General features: G+C 44.5%; 1 protein-coding gene across 1 annotated transcript in view; it reads left to right on the top strand.

Annotated features, from left to right (window-relative positions):
• UBE2O (ubiquitin conjugating enzyme E2 O) overlaps window positions 1–26,153 on the top strand; it is a 61,915-nt gene that overhangs the window by 8,968 nt on the left and 26,794 nt on the right. The window contains exon 2 of the mRNA XM_051797864.1: window positions 23,664–23,723. Within this exon, the coding sequence (XP_051653824.1) occupies window positions 23,664–23,723 (60 nt within the window). The remainder of the gene's footprint in view (window positions 1–23,663; window positions 23,724–26,153) is intronic.

Genomic DNA, 26,153 nt, shown 5'->3' with positions numbered 1-26,153 from the left:
GGGTGTTTTTCCTCTTGGAAGATGGGTTACGTATCTAATCCAAGTGAATAATTCTCATGACTGTTGCAAGTAATATTCATGCTTCTGTTCAGCCTCTGAGTCCAAGTTCCTTGAAACAACATTAGTTTTGAGACAAAATAGCCACATTTTCTAAATTTAGAGTTACTAGGCAGTTGGATAACAGGCTGGAAATGATACATCATGAACAGCCTCTTTGTGTTTGTTTTGTCCTCACCACATATGACTTCTGTCAGAAGCCTTTTCTCTGTCCTTGTGCTACAGGTTGTTGAAGTTGCTCTGGTTTCCCACACTGGGGTACAACCTTGTCTTAGTGTATTGTCTGTGGGTTCAGTTTAAACCAGAAAGTGGGAGCAGGGAAGAGGGAGGAATCTCCGTCCTTCCTGGAAAACTTGTGGGTTTGTGTTTTTTGGTTTTTCTGAAGTCTGCAAATGTGGGTGATTCATTCGCTTCCTCTTAGAGTTGGGCTGGCCAACATTTTGGGTGTATTCCAAAGAGGTTGGGAGGCTCTTCCTAAGGAGGTGTAGTAGTATGTAATCATAGAACTTCCTCAACTATGCATCTCAGTACATTCCTGAAATACATGAAAGAAGAGAGCACCCTGTGGAATGACACAGCAGGTAAGGTGACACTGTACAGGAAACACCAGGATTCCTGGCTGGCTGCTTAGACTAAGAAGAAACTTCAGGATTTTTTTTTTTAATTCATTAATTGATATTTTTATCAGTGTTGTGGGATCTCACTTTGTGTTAAAATTGGACAATTAGATTCCGAGTGTGTCATTGGCTCAGTAACTATTTTTTCACCCGGGACATCTGACCCACGTAGCTGAATAGGCTCATTGGCCCTTTTGACTCTGGGACTAGAAACTTCCTCTGTTTAGTTTTGTGTGCTGTTGGGGATTGTGCTGGTACATGACAGAGAAATGTCATTTAGTTCACAAAACGAAATCTGCCCTGTAATGATAAAGCAAAGTGCGGGGTGACTGTGCTGTAACAACATGTGTGCTGGGCAGGAGCTCCCTGTGAGCCCTCCAGGCTGGTGCTGGTGAGGGCATCACTGCAGCAGCAGCCTGCTCGTGTGTCCCCCAGGGAAAGTCTGTCCTTAAAAGAGTTAAATCTTTGCTTTGATTCCTTGAATTAGGAACCTGTCCCAGTCTTGATGATAAAAGTTGTAATTTCCAGCATAAACATGCAAACAGTTTACACCCATCTCTTATTGTTAAAAACAAATCTGGCTCCTAAATAGCTGCTTGTCTTTATAAATGTGCTATTATGTGGTGAAGCACAATTATTTTCTCCCTTTTCACCCTCAGTTTGTGGATCACTCCTCCCAGATAGGCTCTTTCCCCACTATTCCTGCAGCCCTGGTCTGCACCTATTCCAGCTCACACCACACTTTCTTGATCAGAATTGGCTCTGGCTGCCCTGATCAGCCTCGAGTACCTTGTTGAATGCTGTTAATGTTTCTTTCCCGAGCCTGCCTTTATCAGAGCCCAAGTGTTAGATGAAAACTTCACACTTCCCGTATCAAACACTCTTAGTATTTCATAGGAGTATGATGTGATCCGCTCGTATTTCTTGTTTTGTTGGGGATCTTAGAAAGAGATTAACGTATAGAAAATAAATATCACCGATATGGTAATTGCTGTGGTCACTGCGTAAACTCTTTAGTTAGAAGAGTCTTTCTGTTTTTTTTTAGTGTTGACACTTGGAGCTTTGGAAGAAATCCAGGCTAAGTTCCTGGCTTCCTCTTAATCGTGCTGTCTTTTCACAGTAAGATAATTTAGTACCAAATTGCCATCCATAGATACTGGTTACCATTTGGAATCTACCTGCTCATGCACAATGGTCAAAATAATTGTGATTTGAATTTCATCTTACCTTAGCATAGTGAATGCCTGTGTGTCGAAGTAATTCTGTGTATTCTGCTCTCTAATTGGCATTCGGGTACAAACACACCATGTGTATTCACACCTAATGTCTCTCTCACAGGGATGCTTTGGTTTCTTTTGTTCCTGCCCCACGCAGTTGCTTTCTCTTCAGCTTACAGCAGTCTCTGATTAGCATAAGTACAGCCGTGCAGGCGAGGCAGCTCTGGGGAGGAAATACTCTTATCTGAGAACTCCCAAAGCTGCCATACTCGCTGTAAAGTGAGCGCTGCAAACAGAGAGTTGCAAAAGCTATTTTCATTCCCTTTAGTGGTTGTGGAAATGGTTCGAAACTGATGGCGTTAGAAACCCTCCCTGCTGGGTCTGACAAACTGTTTGACCTTGGCCACAGTTGGGTGGAGCGGTCTCATCACCCACCCTACCTCTGATAAGTTACCATCGAGTCCATTTTAGTGTCCTGGTGACTGACATGAACCTTAACTTTCTCTCGTGATAATCTCTTCTAATCTGGCAGTGATGAATGCTTGCTGTCAGGAGAGCTGCGATGAGAAATGAAGGGACTGAAAAATCAGCTTTTAAAGGTGGTGTTTGTAGGGCAGATTCCCATCTCTGTGCTCCTGTGCCAGCTTCTCTGAATAAGTGTTGTGCTCTTGTGCTGCTGAGGGGGAGCATGTGGAGAGGGGAACAAACTCAGGGTAGAGAGTTCTTCCTTTCCAGATCTGGGATTTTTATGACTTCTTGATACTGTTTGGGCTAGCAAGCCATTTTGTAGAAGCATTTGTGAGCAATCCTGAAAATCTGCTGTGTGGCTCCTTTCTGCTTCTCCTTGCTGCTGGAGGAGTTGTTGGTGGCAGTGAACCGAACACCCCAGGAGTTGGGGAGTCTATGTTACTTGTTCTGGAAGGCAGCCTAAGGAATCTTTATAAAATGCTGGTTGTTTTTGTTAGTGCTGCTTACTTAGCCCAGTTCGGATTGCCTGCCTCTGATCTGCAGTGCTGGCAACGCTTGAATGAAGCCTTAAAACAAAAGATCAAGGATTAGATGCAGAATGACATTCAGAGCATCATTTTCCAACCTGTGTGTGCTACTGAGCATAGTAGAAAATACTCCAAATTGCACTTCTTAAGTATTTGCAAGCTGGGCTCTTAGCTCAGCTGCTTCCTGCTGTGATGTAGAGGATCGGGTATTCCTGCTGCACACAAAAGTTTGTTGTGGTAGCAGATTGGTTTTTCATAGCTCTTTTCTTTCATTTTTATACCATTTTGCTGCTTCAGAGGCCCTGAAGTGTTCATACCCTTTGGTTAGGTTTAGTTTTCTCCTCACACTTGGATCTCTGGTGCCTCAATGACCCTTTTTCCCCTACCCATTTATCCTCACATCCCTATCTTTGCTATTTTCATTGTTCTCTGGGAGTTGTTATTCAGGGCAGTAGCATGTTCACTGCTGTTGAGAGTGGTCCCTATCCTGCTCTGCGTGGTGGCAGATCTGTCCAATGCTTTGCCTCCCTGTCTGGCAGGTCATCTGTTTACATCTCAATTTTCCAGGTTCATCAGAAAAAAATCCCTGGATGTTTCCAAAATGCTTAATTAGTTAAGTATGACCTAACCTGGGAGTGCATCTGAACTGAGGAGTGATGTTGAGCTGGGCTTTTAGGTTTTCCTGATAGTGAATGATGCTGCTGTGGGAGCCAAAAGGACTTTTTTTTTAACCACTGAGTTGCTTTAGGATATTGAAAATGAAGCAGGACGATCTGTGTTCTGAAGAAGAGTAAAACAAAGGATGTTTCTTGTGTTCCCAGATGGAAATGAGGCCCTGGTAGGAACATTGCAAGGTTAGTATGTGCTGTGTGAGTAACTAGTGCTGCTGCTTCAGCTTGGCCTCATCCAAACAGTGCCTTTGAGTTTATCTTGTGCTTTCAGGAAAACAAGGCACCTGCCACATTCAGCTACACTGTGATTTAGCAAAGTGGCAAATCTCCATGAGAGACCAGGAAGAGCTTTTAATCAGAAATGACAACATACAGTGTGTGATTTGCACCCAGGCCTTAAGTGATGGGTGAAATCACCCTTCTCAACACCCACCTTGCTATAAATAGCTGTTTTCACTGGGGGCAGGTGCTACTGAAATGTCACTTGGGTGAAATCTGAGTGATGTGTTGTGTGTGTCACAGAGCAGGGAGAAGCATTGTCTTCATCAGATGTATTGAGATCTGTGTGTCTCTGCCAAGAGATGTTGTAATGGTGAGATAGATATCGATCAGAGCTCCTCTTTGAAGTGTTTTGAAACTCTAATATTTCCTTGAATCATCTCCCTGCTCCATTCAGAAAAGCTGCTGCTGTTGTTCAAATGTCACACTTATATGTATTGTTTTTAACCCACCTTATTCCCCCACCATAAGTGATTTTCTTTTTCAGGAAACTACACTTTTTCAGTTCCTATTTTTGCGCACATCACAAGGGGTTATTTTTTCCCCCAATTATTATGAATAGAAGTGTTGTTTGAATGCCCAGACTCTTTGTAACATCTGGCAATACGCTTTTTGGTGCAGTGTTCAAGTATCTTCACAATTCTCTTTTTATAATTGTCCTCTGAAAGAGTGAGCCATGGTGACTTCCCATTGAAATATTTATCCATTGCAGTGCTGCTGTGGGACTTGCCTTCTGACACTCAGGCTTTCTGCAAGACGAAAATTGCAGTTTGTCTGGATCCATTCAACCCTGGAGTATTACTTGAGCTTTGTGGGGAGGTCTGAGATCGGTGCATGTGGCAGAAGAAAAGTGGGGTTCAATTGCAAATTGCCATTATTACGATCACTTTCTGAGATGAACTCTACCAATCATCACTTACCCTTGAGATGAGAGCAGCAGCTTCTTTTTAAACTTCACTGACATATTTTTATAAAGCTACTGTGTCAAAAACATCTTTCCTGGATGAAATAGATTTGTGACTTTTGAATTACGGGCTTTGACTTTTAAGCTGACGCCAGATCTTTGGGCTGTTCCTGTTCAAAAGGTGCATGACTCTTAAATGCTTCAGCACTGAGGTACTTGAGGCTTCTGAGCACCTGGCTGGAGAATTTGGATATCCCAAGCCCATGGAAGTTATCTGTGCACTGCCCTGCTCCTCTGTTAAGGAGGCTTTTAGTGCAGGTGCTTGTGAGTGATGGTGGTATTGGGACAATATAATCCTGAAAAGGATCTGGAGCACAGCTGTGGTGGAAGACTCAAGCTTGATGAACAAGTGTGTACCACACCTCTGTATAAATAATTTTCAATAATTCCCATTTTTGTGTTACCATCTCAGCTTGAGTTGTTGACCAGACTGAAAGCTAGGGAGAACTCTGAATTTGGGTCTGAAACAGCCTGTATGTTGTACAGAGAGTGCCTGCTTGCACACATCTGGGTTTGAGATTTGTTTCATTTCCCCAAGTCTGGTACCTGGGATGGAGAAGTTCAGGAGAAGGTGTGATGCTGAACAGCACCAGGAGCTTGAGAGGTGCCAGTGCTGCAGTGAGGGGGTAAGGCATTGTAGAAATGGTTCTGTGGTGGTGGGTCCTGCTGCAGTGTGAGGCTTGGGCCTGCCACAGGGAGCCTGGATCTGGATGTGGTCTGGCTGCCAGAGCTGTCTGACCACTGCCTTGGTGCAAAGTCCTTTTCACTGACACCCACCAGCCGTGTCTCAGCAGAGTTGCCTTGAGGAGGGAAAGAGTTCAAATAACAGAAAGAACGTGCTTGTTTCCTTCCAGTTAGAGGGAACTTGAAGCCTGATCTCTCCTTACTTTGTTCTGTTTGGGGTGATATGAACAAAAGGAAAAATCATGGGATTTTCTTCGTCTGTGGCTTTCTTACCCCGCCTGTGCTGATCTCATATCTCTTTATACCTCAGGCCTATTTCTGTGCAACATAATCCTCATTGTTTTTTGACAGCTTATTGTATGCACATTCTCTGTGCATCTCCTGATCTTAACTGCTTAGTGTGTACCAAAGCAGGAGTTATTTTTACTGCTGTCAGTGGTGTTGAGCTTTGCAGCACTGGGCGTATCCTGTTCTGCATCGAACATCAACAAAGCAAACAGCCTTGGGAGGGATCAGGGATCTGTGCTGCTGGTGGTGATGGAGAGGGCAGGAGAATGATGTGGTTCGGCTTGTAAAAACTGTTGAGCTTTTAAATACTGGTACAGGATTGAAAAACTGTAAAACTGAAACACATCTGATGAGGAGAATGCATTGATCAAATGAGTGTTTTCTAAAGGCTCTGGCAGTGAGGTGTGTGTTACTCTGTCACTGCATTTTCCAGCTGTTCTCAGTTCCTATTGCATCCTTGATACCTTCAGCATGAGCTGTTGTCCCTGATGCCCTGCTTACAGACTGTGTCCATGTCCCTGGTGTGCCCAGGGGAAGCTCTGAGCAGCTCAGGCTGTAGCCTGGCTCCCTGGATATGCTGCCCCAGAGCAACTTTACACAAATTCCTTCTCTTTTGAGCTTTCTGTGGTTCCTTTTTAGTTTCTTTGGGGCTTTCTTAGGGTGGGTTGGGGATGTGTGTTTGGGGGGGTTGTTTTTTGCTAGCTCTGCATTAGTACAGAGGAGAGGCCGTATCTTGGAACCAGCTTGAATCTCCCAAAACTTTTGGGAAACAAGGGTTAGGTGTAATCCTTACATGTGAATTGCTGCTCCCTTTTTGTATTTTAGTGCAGCCTATGAGTCTGCTTGTCTCTGTTCTCTTCACTAATGGCTCACAGACTCCTTTCCTGTGGAGACAAGAGTTGAGGTTGATGACTACCCCAAAGACCTCTCCTGAATTTGTGTTCCTCCTCAAAACCAATCTTGACTGCAGTTTCTCCAGGAGACAGCCCATTGTCCAGCAAGGTAAAGCAGCCAGCCAGGCTCACAGGGGGCACATGGAAGCTTTGGTGTGCATCAATCCCAGTGGTCTCTGGAGCAGAGGGGCCCATTGGATCAGGCTGTGAGTACTGCCTGCCCTCATTTGAAGGTGGTGGCTTTTCTACCACTCTCTCCTGAAGCTTCTGCAAGCTCTGGGTTAGCTGAAGAGGCATGAGGCTGCTCCATCCATCCCTGCTGAACCCTGAAAAAATCCCAGAGCTGATTAAAGAGGCACATTCCCTCTGGAGATGGGGCTCCTTTGAGCAAAAGAATGTAGGTCATGGTTAAGTATATAAAATGAAAAAAGACTCCATTGTAGTGGCAGCATTTCACCTACATAATCCAGTGAGGTCCTTGCACTAATAGAAACCTGTTCTTACATATATGCTGTTTAATATGACTCATTAAACAAGCCTAATTAAATAGCAGCTTCAGCCCTGCTAAATACCATGGCACATGGTGATCCTTAAGGCTTTAGGGTTGGCATCCTGACCAGTGCATCCTCCTTTGTGCCACGTTTTCCCTCTCCAAATCATAATTGTCAGGCTTCAGTGCCCAAGGCAAGGGTAAAGAAGGAGAGCAGCGAGGTGTGAGGCACCATTAAGTACCTGATAGGATAAAGGTAATGCTGCATCCGTGCTCTCTGAGCCTGCACAGTGCTCGGGGTAATGAGGAATGAATCCGAATGGATGAATTAAGTGGGATGGAAGCTGGCTCTGTGTGGGGAGGGAGGGGCTCTGTGTTCACTGTGTGACTCTGTTGCAAAGGCATGTGTTGTACTATGCAGACCACCTAATGCGCACCTGATGAGGGGTGTATCCCAAAAACAATCTGACAGGAAGACAAGGAATGCCTGCCAACAGCGAGCCTAAGGCTGGTGGTTATGGTATGCAGATGTTCATGGCTGAGGACCTTTCACTGAGGATTCTACTGCATCAGGTGCTTTCTGGATTTTTGAGTTTAAGAACACAGTGGTCATTTCATATTCCTAGCAAAAGTGCCATTTCTGTGACATTTTCTGTATTTTTAACAGAGTTTTTAATCTTGACAGTATCTTGAGTACATACTTGAGTATATATAGAGTGTTCACCTTCCCATGGAGAAGTGCCATGTTCTTGGCATGTAATTGTTCCCAATTTAATGCACCTGGTTTCTCATAGGTACCATGTTCAACCCCAGCACTGCTGCATTTCAGTGGCTGATGGCACAGTACCTGTGCATATGCACAGCCTGCAAAGCTGGGGAACCTTTTCAAGTGGAAATCGCTGTTGTAAGCATAGGAGTGTCCTGGTAGTGCCTTACCTGACTTGCTTTGTGCTGCTGCTGGAGTTTGCACACCCTATTCAGGAGTCTGCCAGATCTGAGGAGTGTACACTGACAGTTAATGAGTAGGGGCAGTTTTAAGGAAGAACTTAGTTTGTGTTTAATTAGGAATGACAGGCCATGTAATGCAGCCTAAGGCTTATCAACCCATGGATCCTTCCCAGAACGTGGGGCTCAGCACCTCAGAGCAGTTCTGCTAATGTTGTTTGTGCTAATGCTGTTCAGTTCATGCCATGTGGCTTTTCAGCAACTCTGAAATCTGCTGTCCAGTCATTCCTTTCCTCAGTCAGAGGCCTGCAGCTCTGTCCCCCTTTCAAGGGTTTTTTCAGGACAGTCCTCACCATGGCATTTTGGCAATGCTGCTCAAAGGCAGAGTTCAGTTAACCTTCGTTTTGCTGGAATCAGGGAAGAGGAGAAGGAGGAAGAAGCCAGAGCACTGCTTCAACTATCAGGAGCAGAGTGCTGTCAATCATCTTGGGAAAGTATTTTTATAGTGTTTACAAACCTACTGTAATCGTGTTTATGGCTCAGTGTTTCACTGGGGTTGTGATGGACTGAAATCCCTCTATTATAGCTGAAGTCATTAAAGCAAAGAACATGTTATGTATGTGGCACATAACAGAGCCTGATGTTAAAGCAAAATACCCACTTACCTGCTGCATACGTGCATAGCAATAGATCCTCAAAAATATAGCAATATATCCTCATTTTAGGAAGTAGGCATGAAGTGAATTGCAGTTCCAGGAAATACGAGGCTCCCTGACAAGGATAACTGACTGGGTTTAAGAAGGTAAAATTTATTTTTCAGACAGCACTATTGATTAGTTGTTCACCAGACTGTTTATTCTTTGGTATGCAGATGCAAAGACATCCAGATATACAAAGCACACACTTGGAGTCATGCCACTGCAGGGACAGGGATCAGTGGCTTTGTAATGGATTAGCTGCATCATTTGTCCTTAGCATTTTTTCTTCTTGGTTAAGGTATTTGCTGTTAGTACAGGTGCAGGTGCAAGACTTGCACCTGTGCTAGGATCTAGTGTGTTTCTGCTCTGAAAGGTGAATGTTTTCTTTACAGGGAAAAAAAATGCCTCTCACTGCCTGGCCATGTGTTCATTTGGAGGCAGAACTGCTGACTTGGGGCAAACAGGCTTTTACTGCTTTTTGCTCATGCTGTCTCGAGTGAGCATTTATTCCTCTGAGGGCATCCTCAGCAGAGCTGCTTATATCCAGTCAGGTTACACCTGAGAGAGTCCACAGAGGCACTGAAGGTGCTTAAGATGAAAGACCTCAGCTCATCTCAGACCTTAGGCTGAGCTAGCACGTCTGAAGGAGGGGTGGGAAGGACAGGAGGGGAACAAATGCACTTTTATGAGTGTGCAACATTTGACGGAGATACTGAGTCAAATGTGACATCCCCCAATGCTATTTTAGCATCTTCCCTAACCAACTCTGCATTGACATATCTTACAGGTAATCTTACTTTGTGATGTTTCTCACACTGGGCCAAGAAGAGACTAAATACGTGTTCCCGTGTTCCTGCTGAAAGGGTACAAATTCAGAGAAGGCTTTTTAAAGAACCTGCTAGGAGCAGCTTCCTGACCTGTGTGCAGAGGTGAAGGATGCAGTAGTGCATCCCTTAAAACAGTTTTAAATTCCAGTTTGGAAAATTCTGAGGCTTTAGTGTTTGACATTTATGGGAAAATATTCAGCTCTGAGATGAGTTCTGTTAACAGTCAGTCTCTCCTTGCTTGCCTACAAGAGATGACCTTTTAGAAATGTTTTAGTGAAGGGGCCATTCCAGGTTTCTCTGAGATGCTCATCTTGTTAAAAATGGAAGATTTCACAGTTTCCTGGTTCACCTAGAAGTATGTTACTCCCCTGGGGACTCTTGTGATGCTGAGTCTCCTAAACACCTAAGCCTTCCTTGAAAACTGGATTCAAGCATCTTGGGAAATATATTTTTCCCAGTAATCTGTGATTGCTGTACAGCTCTTGGGCTGTAGAGCCTGTGCAGAGCAGAGGAGCATAAAGATGTTCTCCTGCAGCAAGTTTACTGTTGTCTGTGTGCTATGTCTAGAAGAAAACCAGGCTAGGAAGGATTAATGAAGGTGGACAGGATTTTACCCTTAAAACCTGTGTAGAGAGACACTTAGTAATCTGCCTTTAAGCAGGTTTAGAATGGGAACTGTGTGTACATCACACAAAAACAGGGAACGTCTGGCTTTATCACTCCTCTGGTTCCTGTGCCATTGCTGTAAGTGTTTACTCACACCAGTGGCTCAGTGAGTTCATGAGCCATCTCTAGATGTGCTGTTTGGTTGTTCAGCTCCCAAGGAGGAGATGGGGAGAAAAGAAGATCCCTGAGCTATAACCTTGAATTACTGTCACATCAAATATGCTGCTGAGTAACTGAATGGATACCTGCGGAGTAACATGGGGAGGAGGGCAGTGTTTCCATGTGGATTTTGGATATTCTACTGGGCAAACGCTGTGTTGCCTCAGTTCACTGGCAGAAATCTGGAGAGCTTATGGTAAATGGTTTAGAAGTCAGCCTAGAAAACACTCAAAGGCAAAATGATACAGCAGTGTTGTTATGGTGGCATTGATGAGTTTTAAATATCCTGTTGAAAGCTTTGTGCTCTGGCTGAGATGGGAAGGAAAATTCAGTCCACTAGACTTACCTGTGCAGCAGGGTTGAACCAAGGCTTAGCTCTAGGGGTATTAAGACAGACTCTGCAGGGCTTTTATACTTCTGTCCCTATTGTATCATAACTGTCACCCATCCTGGTGAGATTTTCTCACATTTATTGAAGGGAATTGAAGGTTGGTTGCTTTTGTATTATAGTGTGCACAAACAGGAGACAATGAATTAAACCTGCTGTGGCTGGGAGATGTTTTAGTCTTCCCCCAGCCATTCTGCAGGTGGTGGATTCCCCCCTCACAAAAAGGGGTGTTCACAGTGCAGGGGTTGCAGAAATCCAGTCATTAAATAACTGGGCTTCTGTAGCCTGGTGTATGGATTAAGTAGGGGCTGCTCCTTCTTTTTGTAATGGCCAATACAGCATTTATGTATGGGGAGGATAATTGAAACTCTTTCAGTGAATAGAAAATGCAGCTGAGGTTTTTTGGGCAATGATGCAACTGTGCTGCATTGTCCCAGTAGCATTCACACACTCTTCTGCAGTGTGAGCTGGGGGAGTGGCTTTGCTGTTTATCAGAAATAAATGCATGTACAGGGTCCCCACACAGCCACTGAATTTTAGGTGGATTCTCTCTAGCATTCCAGAGGTTGCTTGAACTGGGTGTAAAGGCTTTGATTATTTTTTTTTAACCAATATGTGAGATAACTGTGGATACAGCTGGCTCAGAAGGCGTGTTATTTAACAGGAAGCCTTTGCAGAATGTTTGCTCTACCTTGAAGCAACAAGCCTTGGCCAATGTGCCTCTTAAAGCAGCACCTTCACTCTGTGCCAGGAGGGCACATGTGAAGATGTGACCCCGACCTCTGCCCTGGCTCTGTCCCAACGAGGAGACAGTGCTACTGGTTTCCATGTCAGCTAAATTAGAGTGTCCCCAGAGTGCTCTTAATCACTAGCTGTGGAAACTACTCCCATAGCCAGCCTGAGCATCCTGTATTTCTCAGCTAAGGCAGCCAGGTCCTGATCTGCCTGTGGAATCCACTGCTCTGCCTCTTCTCCTTGGGCTCCAGGCAGCCTGTCTGTCCGTGCAGCATTCCTCCTATGTAGCAGAGCACTAAAGCACTGCAGCGTGTTTGGGGAGTGTGTTCTGCATGTGAGATCAACCAGGAATATTTCTCCAGGGAGATGCTCTCATTTCAGAGCAGGCAGGAAACTCGGAGAAGGTAGAAGAGGGGCCAGGCAGCTCCATGCACTCACTGCTCAGGACTGACTTAGGAGTGTGGCATGACACAGCATTTGCTGTGCTTTCAGCTACAGCTGTTTATATGTTGCTTTTCAGGGTTATTTTGACTCCTCTAGGAGATTCTTTACTCGATAAAATAATCTTGCTCAAATTTATTAGATTTGCTAAAGTTCCCAGACCTCGATGAGTATTTTGTCTCTGTGGTAATGTTCTACCTCTGGGTCCAAACATGGCTGAATGCAAGGGAATTTTTTCTTTAAGGTATGTCTGGATTCAGTCCCCTAAAGTAATTTGACCTGCAGACTGGATTTGCATTGAATCTCGTATGTGAACTAAAATGGGCACAGTAGGAATTTAAGGATAACAGGCTAATGTCTTCCCTCTTTCCTAGGAGCAATTGTGAAACGTTACTGTCTGTGGGGGAAGGGACTCCTGTGAGGGTGGTATTGGAGGCTCTGGGTGAAAGAAAGGGAAAGAAGAGTGGGCTGTATTACACTAACCATCCTGTGTCAACCTCCTACGTTCGGGTGTCGCATGGCTGACATCCTATCAAAGAGCTCCGGCTGTGTCCAGAATTTTAAGCAGCTTTATAAATAGTGTTGCTCAAACTGCCTGTGTGTGCAGAGACTGTGAACGACTGGGGTAGACCAAAATATTATTGATGTAATTTTTGAACCAGCCCAAAAATGGGAGCAAGAAAGAGTAGAAACCTGAAGTGTAGAAACACCCGTGGATTATCTTCTTCCTCTGCAATGCCAAACATACATCTGGGGGGTCTGTTAGAGAGGCAGTGGCTGTGAGACTTGCAAGGCATGAATATGTGAATCTTGTTAAGGCATCTTAAACCATTCTTTCTCTCCTACTTGCCTGACGTCTTACTGCTTGCAGGTTATGCTGTGTCTGAATAATTGTGAACAATTAGAAGCTAATTTAAATGGCTGGTTTGTATTCACAGCAGCAGCAAATGAGCTAACCAGCTGGAAAGCAGACACGGTGATTTTCTGTTGATATGACTCCCTCTTGTTGTTCCCTGGCAGTTTTTGCAAGGTGGATTTTTGCTGTGGGCTAATGAGGAGTTCCTCCTGCACGCTGTTGACCTGATTGCAAGGGGAGGGAGGGTGCTTGGTGCCCCAGCATAGTCACCACCAACCCAGCAGAGTCCAGTTGGGCTCAGCAAAAAAGCCCACCCTGATTTGCTCCAGAAATGGAGCAAAGGAATATTTCTCATGGATACACTCTTTACTCCTCCTCCCAAAGACGTAGAAAGGTGAGGTGCACTTATTGTGCTTCAGGAGCGAAATGGTCAGCAACAGTCACACAGATTTCCTCACAGCATCCTTTTTATCTTCTGGAAAGGCAGATGGAGGTCTGAGCAGCCCCACTCTTCCCTCCAGACCTGGCAGTGTGCCCCAAATGCTGTTCAGAGTGGCGAGTGACTAATTTTTATGGCACTGGTACCGTCCAGATGGCATCCCCAGCGCGGTCCAGCAAGAACCTGGAAAACCTGTTGCGTAATTAACTCCCAAGGCAACAGTTTGAGGAATTCTTTTGCTCCAGGCAAATGAAAGAGCTACTGGACAAACTATTTTTGCACACAAGGAGGAACAACTATTAATGGGCAAGCTGAAACAGTGGGCTGTTGGGAATCCCAGGAATCCAGACTGGTGGCTGAAATGGGCTTCTACTCTTCCTGTCACGCTGTATGGTGTCAGCATCCAGGTGAGTTTTTCCTTAGGGGAAAAACTTCTAGCAGTCAAATGTGTTTCCCTTAGACCTTATCAGATCCTGTCAAAAACCAGCACAACCATTGCTTTCACCCTGGAGGGTCTCCACAGCCATTCCCTTAGGTCCTGTTGGAACTGGGCATCTCTGGGCTCGGGGGTCTGTGGGGCTGCTCTGCTCCTCACAGCGGTTTTCTCTGGGATTGCTGGCTCTGACCTGTGCTTCAGGTGAAGCTTTACTGACAGGTCTTGAGGCAGCCTGTCTGTGAGAAGTGCTGGCTGACGTACAGGCAAAGTGTTGTCCATTTTTCCGCTTACTGCTTCCCGCCAGCTTCTCCTGAGCCTGTAGCTGCGGTCTCCTGTGGGTTTCTCAGGTAACAGTGCCATCTGGTGCTGGAGCACTGCCCTTGGTCAAGCTTTTCTCAAATTCTTGGGCAGAGGTAGTAGGGCAGTATGGCTGTGAATCAGCCATCTTGCTGTAAGGAGGTGGGAGTGGGGGTGTCCTGTAATAATCCATGCTGTTGGGACATTGCAGCTGGAGGAGATCCTTTAGGCCCAGCTTGTCTTTTGTATTTAACAACTCACATTCCCAGAACTGCTATACCCAGAAGAGTGGGTACACGAGGCAAGAACTATAGACACTGAGAAGGGAGATCATATCTTTTGCTATAAACTGCTGCTAAGGATTAAAATCCAACATTTAGATTAAATCCTGTAACTGGGGACATCTTTGAAAGATTCCTCACAGGACTCTAAGTGACTTCTGAGTCACTAAATCTTCTCTTACAAGATCCTTCCATATTTTATAGTCATAACCACGTTCTTTTAAACTTTGCCCTTCCATATCTTTATACTAAGGATTATGTTCATGCTTTCTGAATTTTTTTTATTATTTTATCATTTTTATTTCCTCTAAGGTTTTGTAAAACCCTTTTGCATGCACAGGGTTCACGTTGCATTCCCAGATGAAAGTCTTGGTTATTGGTTTAAGGGAGTGAGTATATGGAATGTAAACTTGTTTGAAAAACATCACTTGATGACAAGGTTGGACAAAGTCAAACTCCTCTGTAACTTTTCTTTAGGTACCAGGTTGTCTTTGCTGCTTTACCCCTTCTTCAGACATCTAACCCAGGCTCACATGTGGGTTCTTAGTAGTGTGTGGTGGTGCTCAGCATTTACACACGAGGTAGAGATGTGATACTGAGGATGCTGAAAAGCTGACAGTTGCTGTTGTGTGTGCAGCTCTCCTTGTTCTACTTCTAGGATCCTCTTCTCTCCCAACCACGTTGCTGCCTCTTCTGGGAAATGCTTCCAAACATATATATATATATATATATATATATATATATATATAAATAAATAACCCAGTAACTTTCCTGTTGTCTTATCTTTCTTCCCTTGAATGATTGCCTTGTACTTTGTTTTCAGAGTGGTGCATTCACCAGACCAGGGAATCTTTGTAGTGTTTTCCAAAATGTCATGTAAATTTGCAGAGCAACAGAAGTGATCTGTTGCCAGTATAATAAACAATATTTGACAGTCTTGGACGAGGGAGGTCCCAATAAAAAATTTACTTTGGCTGAGCAAAAGATTTCTGTTAAAGCCAGATCCTGCTGCTCCAAAGCACAGCATTTACCTATGTTATAATTAAACTGAATTTTTGTTTCATCCAATGGTTCGTTCAGACTTTAGCTAAAAATCCACTTCTTGAAAAGGGAAAGTGGAACCTTTCAGAGCCTTTTTGCCAGGAGGCACAAAGGTGATATTTGTTGGGAGGAGGGCAAGATTCTGTATCATTTGGCTGTGACTAAAGCACCTGAACTGTGCTGTAGAAGGAGTTTTGTACCGCCACCAAAAAGACTTTACTACCCAAAAATTATGTGGAGGATAAAAATAATAAAAAAAAAACCAGTAGGTTGGGTGGTCAGAAATATGGACAGAGACAAAAGTATCTACGAGTCCATTGCAGGTAGATGTGAAAATAGGGGAGGCTCAAGGGAGCTTCAGCCTGAAGTTTGGAGGAACGCAACTGAGCGGCACAACTTCAGGTTTCTGTGTCTCCATAATATGTCATAAAGACAAATTGCAGAGCTGTCAGTTTGTCTTAAGAGAGCTGCAGGTCCCCAGGGAGGCTTTGCAGCATTGGGAGATTATCAGAACTAATGACACAGCTGGATTGTGGAGCTGCCTGTGTTACAAACCTTCCCTCGGTGTTAGCAGCGTTCGAAGGGAACAGCGACGTGGAGCTGGTGATTTGGTTCTGGGTTTTGCAGATTGCCTGGTCTCCTGTGGGTGTTGTAGAGGCTTCTCTGCTGCCTTCCACACACTCATCTGCCTGGTGTTTCCTCAGTGACTCTACATGATCACAGGTGCTGCCTAACTCTGCCAGTCCTGCGTACAGCTGCTGTGTAATTTGATAAAAAGTCACATCCCCTTAGTACAGGGTTTTTAGAGCTTTGTAGACATTCAGCTGTTGACAGGGAAGTGTATTTTAGAGCAGTGTATGGTGGCCTGGGGCTGGAAACTGCTGTGTTCACCCTTACCACTGGTGAGATCCTCGTGAGCTAATCAGGAAATTCTACTTTAGGTCGTGCCTTTTTCTTGTTTTCTGAAAAAATGTCGTGTCCAAACTGTACAATCAATCCACAGCAGTTTGCAGGTAGCAGGAGCCACTTGGGCTTGGCTTAGTGGTGGATCTTAGTTTGTACTGATGTGAATGTGCTGAATGTTGGATGATTGGCAGATTCAGAGCTGCCGGTTGCATGAACAAAAGAATTGTAATATGTGATCAGGTGACTGCCTGCAGGTAGTGCTGCTGTGATGCAAAGCTGTCTTGGTTTCATCTTAGCCCCTGTGAAGTGTTTTAAAGCATTTATTTCAGTTTGGAGGAGCGTTTTAGCCCACCCCTACCTACCTCTGTTCTGTTCTTCCTGCTCCTGCAGTTAATCATCAACCTGACCTTTCACAGAAAGGTGTTTTGCACTGCCCAGAGCAGCCTCATGAGCAAGCTTTTGGACTCTTGCACTGAATATAGGAAACAAAGATCCTTCTTGCTGTCCTTCCCCCACTTTGACCAATCCAAATGGGAGCTGCATGTTCCTGAATCACTCAAGGTTTTTGAGAATTTGTTCGATACAAGTTATGTGGAACAATTTTTTTTAATCTCCTGATGCAATTTCCAAGTAACTCTAATTTTCTCCTTTTGTGGTTCTTTGAGTGCTTTGAGATGACAAGCAATATCATGATATTATGAAAATGCAGAATGATCTTAAAGCAAAATAGCTAAAAACCTAAAGGCATCTACAGGTTGTTGCCCAGAGAAGCTGTGGCTGCCCCATCCCTGGAAGTGTTCAAGTGCAGGTTGGACAGGGCTTGGAGCAATCTGGTCTAGTAGAGGGTGTCCCTGCCCATGGCAGGGGGGTTGGCCTGGATGATCTCTTAAGGTTGTTTCCAACCCAGACTATTCTATGATGATAATTCAGTGATCTAAAGGCATTAGTTACGTGGCAGAGCAGTGACTAGTTCTGTTTTACAGTGGTGTTGGAAGCCACGTGCCACTTGAGCAGGCAGAAGCCTAGACCTTACCCTGGAAGGGTGTAATTCTTCTGTAAGTAATGCAGGAGTCTCTACAACCTCCTGTCTCAAACAGATTTTGAACTTTTTGTCTGGAGGAGCCACAGACTACTTGTGCTTGCCATGTAGGAGTAACCAGGAGCTGTCACGGGCAGAACTTGTGTGCCAGTGGGTGCAGAAAATTTATTTTCATAGTTTTGCAGCTGCATCCCTCAAGGGTTGTTTTTAAAACCCTCTGTATTGTGTAGCTCATTGTTCAGCTCTTTTGGGTAGTAGAGCTTTGGTTCTCAGGAGTCTTAAGTTTCTAGTAGTCTTTTTCTGCCCCATTCTCCCATCTTTCTTCCCCATAAAAACCCAGCGTGATTGGTAACTTCCAGTTGTTAGAAGTGAAGCAACATGTGCCACTTCAAATGTCACAGTGTGAATTAAATCTGAGCTTCCATGGGATTCTGTACTTTTGCTTTATCCTCCTCCTGCTTTTTAGGCTGTTAATGTGCAATGCAATATGATCAATGTAACACAAGTCTTTCATGGGAAGTGAACTCTGGATGGGGAACATATTTTTCCAAGAGTAGTATGTGATGCCACTGGTAATGTGTTGATACTGAAATGATATTAAAAATATCTTGGCTTCAGATCTTCTGGGTCTTTGAATTTCTGAACCTTCGTCATCTAACTCAGTGTATCCATGCTATATTTGGACTGCTGACTTGCTTTTTTAGACACTGCATTTAGATTTAAAATAAAAACAGCTTGTGTTGATTGCTACACTACTGTTTTAGCTGAAGTAAATTTGGGAGTGTAAAATAATAATAATTGGGGGATGCTGGGTTGGGTTGGCTGCTGCCAGCTGTGCTCCCTCCTGTCCAATTCCAAGAGCATCCATCCCACAACTGCTGTGGAGCTGCTTTGTCTTCTCTTCGTGCCTGGGACTGGAGCTGGTGGTGTCCAGGAGCTGCTGCAGGTAGTGAGGAAGTTTCCCTCAACCTCCAGTAGGAGCCCTGCAGTGATCCCAGTCACAAACCAGTGCTGTCTGGTGTAGTTTTCCAAGTCACAGCTTCACCATTGCAGAGAAGGACCCAATTACTGTCAGGTTGAGAAACCAGGATGGGAAATATGGCATACCATGTCCTGCTTCAGGTGGCACCTGAGGTGCTGAGATGCTGGCCAGGTCATTCAAAATGCCCATGAGGAGCCTGTCTGGCAGCTGAATTAAGCAAGGTGGTATCTTTTCCCAGCACCAGGCCCTTGGATTTAGCTTTTAACTGGTTCTGAGGTGTGTCCTGGGGTTTGGAGAGCTCTTCAATGCCTTGTTACCTGTTGCTGCAGTAGCTGCTTTCCCTGTGGTTTGCTCTTCACTGTGGTTTTTCTTTATCTTGTGAGCACTGATGTTACAAGTTTCCGTGGCAACTTCCAAGCTACCACATAGGTGCTGTCCCTTCAAAACAAAAACACTAATATGGGGGTTGTAGGACACTGGCAGTCAGAGTTGATGATCTGGAGGGATGTCCCAGGAAGGATATCAGTTTTTAACTCCAGAGCAGATTTGGACATTGACTTGCCAGGAGCACTTTCCAGTGTAGTTTAAAAAAACCTCAATATGTGTGAGTCTAAAATCCTAACTGTTAATGTTGGACAGAAAAGGAATATGTAGTTCATCTCTCCTCCATCACAACATGTGTCCATTGTCACAAAAAGACAAGTGTGATATGTTTTCTGTATATAAAACCTTGGCTTGACTAAAAAGGAGACCACAGAATAGTAATACATCCAAAACGCATTTTGGATGAGGACTCACCATCCTTATTACAAAACAACATTTATAAAATTGCAAGTAATTTCTTTTTTACTTTTTTGCTTACTAAATGTAGGAGCAGAGTCTGGAAAAAGTGGTTTAAATTAGATCAGTTACACAAGGTAAGTATGAGGGGAGTACTGGGAGGTGCAGGATGAACAAGTAGCCCAAACTGAGTAGTGGTGTCAGCTCTGTGCTGGTCAAAGTCGAGTGCAGTGCCACATCTGCACACCTTTTAAATCCCTGCAGGGATGGTGACTCCACCACTGCCCTGGGCAGCCTGTTCCAATGCTTGACAGCCCTTTTGGTGAAGAATTTTTTCCTAATACCCAATCTAACCCTCTGGCATAATGTGAGGCCGTTTCCTCTTGTCCTGCCAGTTGTTGCTCGGGAGAAGAGACTGGTCCCCACTTGTTACAAACTCCTTTCAGATAGTTGAGAGGGATAAGATCCCCCCTGAGCCTCCTCAGCTGCTCCTCAGAGCACTTGTGCCCCAGACATCTGAGACAGCACTGACTGAGCGTGAACTTTACCAATTTGAGTTGCCATTGGCAAGTTTTGTACTGGATCAGGTGTCCTGTTCCAGAGCCAAAGTGGACTGTATTGATGGGCAGCTGAGCAGAAATGCAGCTGTAAAACCATGGCTGATCCAGGTGAAAGGTGTGCTCCCAAATCACTGTGTAGCTGGGAGTTGAAGATAAGGACCTGTGATCTGAAGCTCAGCCTTGGGTGGTGATGAGTCCCAGTGCCGAGGTCTCCTGTTCTTCCTGATGTCCAGGTGTGGGTTGAATTTGCAACAGAGAATAGTCAGCTCCTCTGAAGGCAGGTGAGGGAACCTGTGCAAAAAGTGTGTCCATGTTTGACATTGAACAACCAAGGACTGCGTGTCGATGCATTCGGGTTCCCTTCTGTGTTTAAACTTGTCCCCAGCTTCTGTTCTTGGGATGTTTGGAGCAGGGGATGGCTTATCCATAATTACCTCCTGTGACAACATTGCCTACTTGGAGCAAAACCAAAATGCTGTTTGCAGGCAGAATTACCTTTTATTTCTCCTAAAGTAAAATGTCAAGACTTCAGCCCCGTGCAGAAAAGACACTGTGTGGGAATAGGAAAGGAAGGGGTGTGCTGGCAATAGGCATGAGTGTGTTGTCCTTTGTTGGATAAAACATCTGGGTGGATGGTGACACTGGTTGCTGGAGAGGAAAATTTGTCTTGTGTCTTCTAGTTGTTTTATAGAGTTCAGAGGTTAAACCCACAGAGTTACAGGGGGAGTTTAGCCCACCCCTGCCCAGGGATGTTTACACCTCACTGCCAAATCGTTTGTTAAAGCGAGGATCCAGTTTTCTGTCACAGACATACCTCACAACCTCTGCTGTTAATTTAAAGAAACAAAAAACCCACAAAGATTTTGCTTCAAATGACAAGTTGGTGATAAGAAATTAGGCAAAGGATTTGAAGCAGAAAGTTCCCAAGACTTCCTGAGTTAATGCTCAGCAGAAATGTCTGTCCTCTCCCAGTCTGCCCAGTTCCAGGTGCGAGCTGTGATGGTTCCCTTATGAATTTGAGGTGAGATGACTCAGCTTAGAAGGGGATGTGCTCCTGTTGGTGCTTGTTCTCTATGCAGAAAATCAGAATTTGTGTAGCCCTCCTGCTGTGTGTGGTTTGAGAGCATCATCAACCCTGGTGAAGTATCAGATGTTTTCCAGATTGCAGCTTTTGATGAGTAGATTTGCTGCGGAGCTCAGGCACTGATTCAGTGCTGAGCACCAAGAGAACATCTGAATTAGGAAGGAAATAATCAGGGTCCAGAGCTATTCTGCCACTTCTTTCTGCAGTTGAGGCACTGAGGAACAGAACTGACCCCAGCTTGGGTGGGTGGGTGTCATCCCTTTTCACCTGTGTGAAATGTGTGTGCGGGAATGAATGTCTTTGGTTTATCTGATTTAACGTAGATAATAGTGAACTTATTTTTTAAAAAGGCAACACAAAACACGTCCTGCATTTGAGGAGGGTACTGAGCCCAGCTTGGCATACAGGAGTGTAGGACTCCTGAGGGCGTCTCTGGGAAACTTGTATTTCTCAGTTTTCGGGCTGTTCCTGCGGTACGTGTGGAGCATAAAACCAGTTGTGTTAGTCCTGACTTCCACAGAGGTAAATACAGCAACTGAGCTGTGAGGACCTGTTTTAAAAGTGCTTTTCCAACAGAGTTCCCTCACTGCTGAGGGAGGGGGTTGTCTGTCCATCAATGATTGAATTGCTCTGGGTATAACAGAAGAGAGGAGTAATGACTGAACTGTTGTTCATTCCAGCTTCCTCTAGTTGGGTTTCTTGGGGGTTTTCACAGTCTTTGTTCAGTGACAGACCTGTGAAGTGTTTATTGTTTATGCTGGCATTCTGCCTACTCCTTGGCTTGCTTATCTTAGTAACTGAGGCAGGTGGGTCTGGCACATGAAGCTGAAAATAGTTGTGCTGCCTTAAGAGAGACCTGAAAATAGTTTAAATATAGTTTATACTGAGGAGGTTTTATGTCTTGCTTTGGGAAGTATTTGTGTGATTATATTCTTGAGTAAGGATCACAAAATGGGAATGCTACTCATTTACAACTTCTGATTTACCAGTGTTGACTAAAACACAGATATTGCTGCTGCTGGGTAGCATCAGATCATCTTGATAGTCTGGGTTCTTCAGGTGCTGTATCACAGGGAATGGAGCACTGTGGCTCAGTGATATGTTGAAACATAATTCATCAATTTAAGCCCTAATGCGTGTTGAAATAAAAGTATCATCATACACTTGGAGCTCTGCAGTGAGAGAACTTCAGTTACAACACCCAAACTGCTGCTCATGCTTGAATACTTACTGGAATGTGAATGTTGCAGCCTAACTCTGGATGTTAAGAGGCTACCTGTGGAGTACTTACTTTAACAAATAATTTTAGAAAGCTGTATAAAAATTGATGTCTGTCTATATACCCCATGGGATGTGGGAGGCAATGAAATCACTTCAGCAGTCTGGAAATGGGCTGTGGGCTTCTAGTTTTCCCACTCCAGTGTGGTTCTGACTCCAGAAGTTGGGTCTAAAAGCCTGGCTGGCTTTCTTCCCCTCTTACTGAAACACGCAATCAAGAAGATGATAAATATTCAGGTACTTTGGTTTGATTGCGGATCCTGTCCTTGGATTCTAGATTTATGGCTTATTTAGTAAAGCAGGCTGTAAGCCAGGGAGTGGGGTAGGATGAAATGCTGACAAAGCACAGTGGATTTAGGGCTGGGGATGGACAAGGCAAAGCCACAAATGCAGCAGTAGTGATGAGGTGGGCTCTGAAAGTGAGGTGTGGAAGAGCCTCTGTCCCTAATGCTGAGTTCCCGTGGCGCTTCCCAAAGCACGTGGTGTGTAATCAGTGTGTTTGCAGGGCTCCCTCAGAGTGAGGTGCCAACACAAATATCATCTTGACCACTGAAATGCAGATGAGATTTCTCCCTGTTCAACAGCAGGAAATTTTAGCTGAGTTACTGGGAGGCTGAGCAAGCCTGAAGTTGGAGTTTGGTCTTGTGGCCTCCCTGTTAGTACCCTGAGGACGTTACACCTCTTGTAGTGTTTTAGTGTATTGGATTGCAACTGCAGTTTGTAGGCTTGAGCTTGTTGAAAACAGTAATGAAATAGCTTTCAAGTAGTCATTGAGATAGCTGAAATAGCTGGATGAAGGGCCACTTTTGGAAGGACATCACTTGGTTAATCACTAGAGATTCATCAAGTGATACTTCCCTTTCCAGTAACAACTTCTGGTGCCCACAGCTCTGCGTGAGCTGATGTAGAGTATATAAGGATGGTCCAGCCACATCTTTTATTGCCAGCATGAGCTCTTTGCCAACAAGTGCTTTAGCAGGAGCTGGAATGAGCAGTACTTTGACTTTATCCATGCTCTTATTGATGTTTTGTGTTGCCTGCATGGACCCGAGAGCTTTTAAGTGCAGCAGCAGCCATTTCTTTTCCTTATTTTTTTCAAGGCAAGTGCTTGCTGCAGTGAATTTGTCACCTATTCCTCTGCCAGCTAAGACTTCTCATTGTACAGTACCTTACCTTGCTTAAAATGTTCCAGGCCAGACAGGATTTCCACAGATATTTGGGGGTATCTTGGGTGAAAAGCGTGTGGGGTGAGACAGAACTGTGGTGTGATGTGCTCCTTCGTGTGTCTTCTGTCTTCTCTAGTACATAGACTGGATGTGGGTAGGAAATAATGCGTCGTGCAGATGGAGGAAGGGGGGAGAGGGAGACTTGAGGTGAAGAATGAGTCAATGTCTGCACCCTTTTTAGGTATCTGCTGACTTAGAGCACAGTTGTGGATGGATCACCTGGTTGCTGTATTTCAGATCTGTCAGCTGGATTTTGTGAATGTGCCAAGGGAGTTTACTCTGTGTATGGAAGTGCCTTGGCATCCTCTGCTGAAAACCTCCTCAGTCCAGAGGGTTGGGACACTGTGCATTTATATTTGTCATGTTATTTGTATATTGTCATGTTATTTCTGACTAAGAATCATCTGGGGTCACTGAAGTCAGTCTCTCTCTCTCTCCCCTTAGCTGAAGCTTGAAGATCGCTCTGTGGTCCCTCGAGATGTGGTCAGACACATGAGCTCCAGCGTAAGTGCTTTTTTCCTTTACCCCTTTTTGATTGTGATACTGTTGCATGGATTTCTAGGACTTGCCAAATTGCCTGAATGGAGCTGAACAGTAATGCTTTGAGCATGTTCTATTTTTAGAGTGCTGGATAGACCTAGCTGCATCCAGTGAAAATGAAGTGCTGCTAAGGCTGCTGCAGAGGTCTCCTGGGCAAGCAAGCCTGGTAATGGTCCGGGAATGAGACAAGAAGCCTGATTATCCTGCCATCCTTAAAGTTTTAAATTAGTCTATTTTGAGATGTTGGTTCTGTGGACCTGCTCTCCCTGACTAACAGGCTGGAGTGGAGGCAAATCCCAGTACCACTGCTTGCCTTTGCCTTTTGGTGTGCTCTGGTAGAGAATTTGGAGGGAATATTTTCAGAGAAACCTCTCAACTTACAGTGAGCAGCATCTTGTCCAGTTTCTCCCAGAAATACAGCAAATCCCAACCCTGCTGGAGCATCCAACACAGCTAGAAAGCAAGCTGGTTCTTAATCAGCAGCTGATAATCGTTCCTTTTCCTCTTTATGGATGTTATTCTGTGTCCCAGTCACTCTGTTCTAGTTGTGCAGCAGTTGTGCTTATCAGAGATGTGTGGATTTGGGTTTTGAGTAGGGAATGCTGGGGAGATTGTTGAGTATGGATTATCAGATGGGATGTGCTCTCTTTAGGGGCTGAGCTGGGTTGGCAGTTTCTTGCTGTGGCTCCCAGCTAACCTATAACCCCGAGCCATATGGGCTGCCATGTGCTTGCCTCTCTTCTCTTGACTTCCTTCCAGCAATGTGGCTACCAAGGCTGTGATGAAGGAGGCAGCTGGCCACTAACTGCTGCAGTGGCACCACATGGTGTGCAGCCTGGTGCAGGGGTGGGGAAAACCATTTTCTGAACTTGGGTGGCTTGGGTTTTTTCTTTATTAAAGTCTTTTTTTCTCAATTAATAAAAATAACCCCACCCCTTTTTCGCAGAATATTTCAGAGAGTGAAAAAAGGGAAGGAAGAATTTGAAGGGTAATTTGAAACTTTCTGAAACAAAATATTTCCTTAGGAAACTTAATGGTTGTTTGAAATGGAAAATTGGAGTCTACATATCTTACTAAAACTGCAGTTTTTCAATCCAAAACAATGAACAGGTAGAAAATGGAAATATCAGCTGTTCACACTGTTGTACCTGGCACAGCTGGAGTCTGCAGGATATTCTTCTTGCTCAGAGGGATCCTTTGAGTCTCTCAACTATTTTTTGTGCTTCTTAAAGTCATTTTAAGCTTTCAGGACAGCAGGTTGTTCTCCTGTTGGCAAACATGGATGTGCTGCTTTTGTTTGCAATTTCCATACTCATTTGAGCAGAAATTGGCTCCCCAGGCTTGCTGCATGTGTTTTGGTAGATACATACCCAGCAATTGTCTTGCACACTCATTTATTGTCTGTTTGCATGTTTAAATAATGGCATTTGCTTGACCATTTGTACCAGTGGCCTGTAACTTCTTTTTTTTTTTTTTAATTGATGAAATGGTGAGGTTATAACTCAACTTCTTCCCTCTATGAAAAAGCATAACAAGTCTGAAGACGCTTTATACTTCATCTTCTCAAATGTTTTAAATGTCACTGGTAAATTAAACAGTAAACCCCTTTTATCCCAAAGAAAACCTTCACTTGCTAACCAGATGTATTCCAAAAATTACAGCAGCATTTAAAATAGAAAACCTGCAAGTGTCAGCGTGCCAAATTCAGGATGTGGGATGGTTGCCCTGCACCAGTTGGCCTGGCAAATGCACAATGTGGAACTTATTCTGTATTCACCACACTCTCTTAGGGCTCGTTTTTAACCTTGAGCAGGAAGGACTCAAAATCCTCTGTTCCTCAAGAGAGGAGAGCTGACTCAAATTCATGTGCACTGAGTTTGGGGAAAGACTGCTTCAGGGGGAAAGGCATAAAATGAGATCATTTTCACTGAATGCACTTGGGCCTCTAAGTCTAATCCAGCTGAATGAGAAGCAGTAAAAGTGGTGTTCATTTTTCCAGGTGATAGCTAATTTGGGGGACAGATTAGAAGTAGGTGTGTAATCTGTCAGATACCTGGATTTTATTGCCTCAAATGGTGCTGGGCTATGCTGTCCCTTTTAAATGAAGGAATAAGGGTGAAGATCCTCTTATTAGAAAAGAGAGTAGTGAGGGAAAGAGTAGAAGGATGGGAGGTAGAAGATGTGAGGCTGAAGCCTGTGCTTGCAGAGGTGCTGCTCTTAGATGAGATTTTGCTAGTCTGCCTTAAGGCCTTGTCTCTGATGGGGAAGGAATCCATCCACTGCTTAAATACTCAGTGTCTCCAGTGTGGTACATACTGCTGGGGTACCAGGAGAAGCAGGAGGAAGGTCTAGGGAATGCATTTAATTCTGGAGTGAGTGGGGCTTGAACCCATC

Source organism: Manacus candei, unplaced genomic scaffold (assembly GCF_025592945.1).
Source record: "Manacus candei isolate 608988 ecotype Guabito, Panama unplaced genomic scaffold, ASM2559294v1 h1tg000047l, whole genome shotgun sequence".
NCBI classification, from domain to species: domain Eukaryota; kingdom Metazoa; phylum Chordata; class Aves; order Passeriformes; family Pipridae; genus Manacus; species Manacus candei.
Note: the sequence above shows the minus strand (reverse complement) of the source record. Positions and strands in the feature narration are given on the sequence as shown.